The 5083-nt window shown below is 51.9% G+C and overlaps 1 protein-coding gene across 1 annotated transcript in view; it reads left to right on the top strand.

Moving 5' to 3' along the window:
• ESRP2 (epithelial splicing regulatory protein 2) overlaps nucleotides 1-4579 on the top strand; it is an 8782-nt gene extending 4203 nt beyond the window's left edge. The window contains exons 7-16 of the mRNA XM_014591004.2: nucleotides 22-76; nucleotides 148-258; nucleotides 331-463; nucleotides 545-587; nucleotides 745-1046; nucleotides 1167-1379; nucleotides 1557-1755; nucleotides 1903-2089; nucleotides 2345-2510; nucleotides 2589-4579. Of these exons, the coding sequence (XP_014446490.1) occupies nucleotides 22-76; nucleotides 148-258; nucleotides 331-463; nucleotides 545-587; nucleotides 745-1046; nucleotides 1167-1379; nucleotides 1557-1755; nucleotides 1903-2089; nucleotides 2345-2510; nucleotides 2589-2678 (1499 nt within the window). The 3' untranslated portion in view covers nucleotides 2679-4579. The remainder of the gene's footprint in view (nucleotides 1-21; nucleotides 77-147; nucleotides 259-330; nucleotides 464-544; nucleotides 588-744; nucleotides 1047-1166; nucleotides 1380-1556; nucleotides 1756-1902; nucleotides 2090-2344; nucleotides 2511-2588) is intronic.
• Nucleotides 4580-5083: the final 504 nt, after the last annotated feature.

The raw sequence follows: 5083 nt of genomic DNA, 5'->3' as shown, positions 1-5083 counted from the left end.
ACCTCTACCATCTCCTCTCAGGTCAGTTGTTTTCGAAACCCGAGGTGGTCAAGCAGAAATATGAGACAGGCCCTTGGTGAGTGTGGGAGACACAGGGTAGGGGCGACAACAGCTGGACAACCCTGACTTTGTGCCCTGCCCTCATAGCAGCAAGGCTGATGTGGTGGACAGCGAGACTGTGGTACGGGCCCGTGGGTTGCCCTGGCAGTCATCAGACCAGGACGTGGCTCGCTTCTTCAGAGGGCTCAACATTGCTAGGTGGGTGCAGCAGATGGGTGGGCCCAAGAAGGCAGACCTGCCCAGAAGACACTAACAGCACTGACTCCACAGGGGTGGTGTAGCACTCTGCCTCAATGCCCAGGGCCGAAGAAATGGTGAAGCCCTCATCCGCTTCGTGGACAGCGAGCAGCGGGACCTAGCACTGCAGAGACACAAGCACCACATGGGCGTCCGCTATATTGAGGTGGGGCTTTGGGCTGGGAAGGGAGCAGGGCAAAGCTGAGCCAGGCTGGAGAGCCATGGGCTGTCCCCTCTGAACCCACAGGTGTATAAAGCAACAGGGGAGGAGTTTGTAAAGATAGCAGGAGGTGAGTGTGCCCCCAGCAGGGCCTGGCTCCCCGGGTTCTTGACGCATATCCCACTTTCTTCCCACCCTTTGCCTCTCTGCTCCTGTGTTTGCGGGTGTTTAGAAGAGCATGAAGTCAGCAGGTGACTCCCACACTAACCCCCAGGTCCCTCACCTAGGCACATCACTAGAAGTGGCTCGTTTCCTGTCACGGGAAGACCAAGTAATCTTGCGGCTGCGGGGACTGCCCTTCTCAGCCGGGCCAACGGATGTGCTGGGCTTCCTGGGGCCAGACTGCCCAGTGACTGGGGGTGCCGAGGGGCTGCTCTTTGTGCGCCACCCTGACGGCCGGCCAACTGGCGATGCCTTTGCCCTCTTTGCCTGTGAAGAGCTGGCACAGGCTGCGCTGCGCAGGCACAAGGGCATGCTGGGTAAGCGATATATAGAACTTTTCCGGAGCACTGCGGCCGAGGTGCAGCAGGTGAGCAGCCAGAGTTCCCCATCCCTGTTGTGCTGCTACTCCAGGGCACCCTGCCCGACGTGGCATGACCAGTCTTCTGCTGCCTTCCTTACCAGGTCCTGAACCGGCCTTCCTTACCAGGCCCTGACCCGCTATGCATCCAGTCCCCTTCTTCCCACACTGACTGCTCCGCTGCTGCCTATTCCCTTCCCGCTGGCAGCTGGAACTGGGAGGGACTGTGTGCGCCTTCGTGGTCTGCCCTACACAGCCACCATTGAAGACATCCTAAGCTTTCTGGGGGAGGCAGCAGCTGACATCCGGCCCCATGGTGTACACATGGTGCTGAACCAGCAGGTGAGGCTGCTGCTGGCAGAGGCATACATGCCAATGTTAAGTTGTTGAGAAAGTTGATGCATTTTGGCACAGAAAAATAATGTCATGACTTGCCCAACAACTAATAGTTCAGAAGGGCTGTGTTAGGGGTGAGGTGCTCTTGCACACAGCAGGCTGCTTAAACGATGGTGTGCGCAGGGCCGGCCCTCGGGCGATGCTTTCATCCAGATGACATCAGCAGAGCGGGCTCTAGCTGCTGCCCAACGTTGTCATAAGAAGGTGATGAAGGAACGCTACGTGGAGGTGGTCCCCTGTTCCACAGAGGAGATGAGCCGTGTGCTGATGGGGGGCACCTTGGGCCGCAGTGGCATGTCCCCTCCACCCTGCAAGCTGCCCTGTGAGTGCCCCAGGAGCTGGGGAAGGAGACAGGTGGGGGGGGGGGGCAGGATGTTATAAAACCCCACTTTGTATATTGGGGATTCCTTTCTGGCTCTTACCCAAGGCAGTACTGGGCTCCATGTATATGCAATTCCTTTGTCTCTAGGCCTCTCCCCACCTACCTATGCAACCTTCCAGGCCACCCCAGCCCTCATACCCACGGAGACAGCAGCTCTATATCCCTCTTCTGCACTGCTCCCAGCCACCAGGGTGCCTGCTGCCCCTACTCCTGTTGCCTACTACCCAGGGCCAGCCACTCAACTGTACATGAACTACACAGCCTACTATCCCAGGTACTCTCCTGCTTTTGGGGAGGGTCGTGATCCCATTTCTGGGTCAGATAACCTCAACGCTGTTGGAGATGACTTTATTCTGAAATGACATGGGAACAGTAGGTGTGTGCTAGCTGACGCCATCTACAAAACAGATTGGAGGTGACTCTGTAGAGGCAGGCATTTGAGAAAGAACTAAACTAAGCACAAGGGAGAGGTACAATGTGGTCTATCCATAGATGGAACGCACTACTAAACCCATCTCTTTCACCCTAGCCCCCCGGTCTCCCCCACCACTTTGGGCTACCTCACCACGCCCCCTGCGGCCCTGGCTTCTGCTCCCACGTCAGTGTTGTCCCAACCAGGAGCCCTGGTCCGCATGCAGGGTGTCCCATACACAGCTGGTGTGAAAGATCTGCTCAATGTCTTCCAGGCCTACCAGGTGAGTTGTGTGACTGGAGGACCTGAGTGCCTGGCTAAGCTGAGAGCTCTCCGTCCTAAATCTGTGTCCCTTCTGCAGCTAGCTCCTGATGACTACACCAGTCTGATGCCTGTTGGTGACCCACCTCGCGCTGTGTTACAGGCCCCCAAGGAGTGGGTGTGTTTGTAGATGAGGAGGCAGGAGGTAAGAGATAGCCAATTTCTTCAACTAATGTGCCTCTCTGCATCCAGAGGACCAGTGCCCCCAACCTGCTGTCTTCTTTCTGGCTTGTAAAAGCTCTCAGAAGGCACCTAGGAGCCCGTCTCAGTTCCATCCCCTACTTACGCTTCCACCTCTGTACCCAAAAAAATGATGGCTAGACCCTGTGAGCAGGGCTAGGGGTGGACTAAGGCTACGTTGCCCCTGATTGTCTGACCCAGGCCTCCTGAGTGGTACCTGGAGAGCCTCTGTTCTGTCCTGGCAATGGATGCTGTGGGGCTGACAGGTCTTTCTTTTTTAAAAAACTAAGCTCTAGTACCTTCAATGTACGACTCCTGGAGAATCAAGGGTCCATCCGAGCCTGAGTGCTCTACCTCTTCTTATCCTTCTGGTGGAGGTTCTGAAGAGAGAGCTGGCCCCCACCCTCAGGATGCTTGAACCTCAGAGACCGCACTGTGCCAGGGTCCCTTCTAAGGATGCTAGCCGTCCACCAACTGGGTACAAGGAATATCATGGCCAAACCACAAGCTATTTTGATGGACTATGCTGCAATACCCGCAGAAGACACTAGGGGACAGAAGGCCCACACACAAAAACTCAGGCTTGAATTCTAAAGGGACTTTCTGCAACTTTCTATGTATGCCTTGGGAAGGCCAGTTGTCCCTAACCCAGCAGACACCATGGATGTCCTTTGCTCCCATTAAAGGGTGCAGAACTGAAGCCTCAAAAGGAATTTGGAACTATATCCTGTCCTCTATAAAATAAAAGTTCCTGACCAAGTGGACTTATAAAAAAGCCTTGGTGCCCTTAGCTTTGGACCCAGAGTGAGGGGCTCCATGCCAGCCCTGGGCGGAGGAAAACTCAGACAGATTTCAAGGAAACTGTTGACCTGTCACCGTTTATTATTTCAGCACTGTAACTGAGGAGCCTGAACTGCTGGCTCTTCTTCCCTTTGTATTTGTATAAGGAGCACTGTACTCCTAGAAAAGGTTTTGAAATACAAAATGTACAAGAAAACAATCCCAAGTACTGTAAACATAACTGAGAACCAGTTCCTTTACTAAACATCCATTTTATAAAATACAAGGTTTCGACTTGGGCCCATGTGAGCCTTCAAGATGACCATCTGTCCTGAATACCAAAAAAGAGCTTCACAGTCAGGCCCAGCAGAGATGTGGTGAAAGCTACAGGTCCTGGGTGGTGGGGTGCACCCTGGAGCAGCGGCACCACACTGAACGTGAAGACATCTGTTACTTTTAAAGCTGTTTTCAGCCATGTTTCTGTGTATCTCCAGTAAGCAGAAGGCTGCTCATTCCATTCCTCAACTCAAGATGGAGCATAGGCTGGAGAGGAAAGGGGTACGTGCTAGCACAGGCCCAGTTGCTCAGTGCTGCTATTAGAAGTTCATTTGCATAGTCCATGAATGTGTGCTTCTAACACCACTATGTTGAACAAAAACTTTAACTCTTTATCTACAAAGCCAAAAATATTGACTGTTACATCAAAGCTTTTACAAAGCTGATATAAAACTGCTTACATAGTATACAAAGCTCTATTTTAAAAGTTAACTTTTATTTTAAATAGGAAAGCATTTCTAGTGCTACAGGCATCAAGGTATTTAAAAGGCATCAAAATTTGGTGCATAGCAACTCTGGATCATAGAGGCTTTTTATTCTTGAGGGTAGCAAAGCAACCCCCAAATGTCCTGCAAGGGGAACTCTTACAAGAATCCCAAGGGAGGCAGTTACACCAGGGATGAGAGGGTACGGGGAAGTCTGGCCCTGTCTCTGAAACTTCACCCAAGAGACCAATCCCCTGCCCCTCCAAAGGAAGCTGTGGGGCTTCTAACAACAGGTCCTGAAGCGTAAACTCTATCTACTCACTTTCAAAGAAAATCTGAAAACACGCAGCTCTAAAAGGAGCCACCATGATTTGCTGAAGGACATTTTTTTTAAGGGAGAAATCTTAAAATATTATGATTTTTTTTAATAAGAGGGGGAGGGGAGGACTGCATCCTCAGCCTGGGTCAACAGCTTCTATTCTGTAAGCTAGAAGTGGTAGGCAGCCAGGCCTATTTGCCCAGCCCTGACTTGGACTCAGGAGCAAGCATCTAAGGTCTGTAGTCTCCAGGAATAACGGCATCAAGCTTTCAAACACCCCAGCACACTGCCTCACATGTAGGCACTCAAAAATCTGTTCCTGAATAAATGATGAAAGTACATTATTTCACTTGAAAACATACTTACAAACATCAGGGGTTTTGAAATAGGCCCAGAACAGGCAACAAATCCCATGACAGGGAGGATGAAAGACAGGGTTTGAAAAAAGTGCCCAACTGGGGCACCTGCTTTGGTAGACAGCAAGCTGGGATTCCT

Source organism: Tupaia chinensis, unplaced genomic scaffold (genome assembly GCF_000334495.1).
Source record: "Tupaia chinensis unplaced genomic scaffold, TupChi_1.0 Scaffold000523_1, whole genome shotgun sequence".
NCBI classification, from domain to species: Eukaryota; Metazoa; Chordata; class Mammalia; order Scandentia; family Tupaiidae; genus Tupaia; species Tupaia belangeri.
The sequence above is the reverse complement of the archived record's forward strand: the minus strand, read 5'-3'. Positions and strand labels throughout refer to the sequence as shown.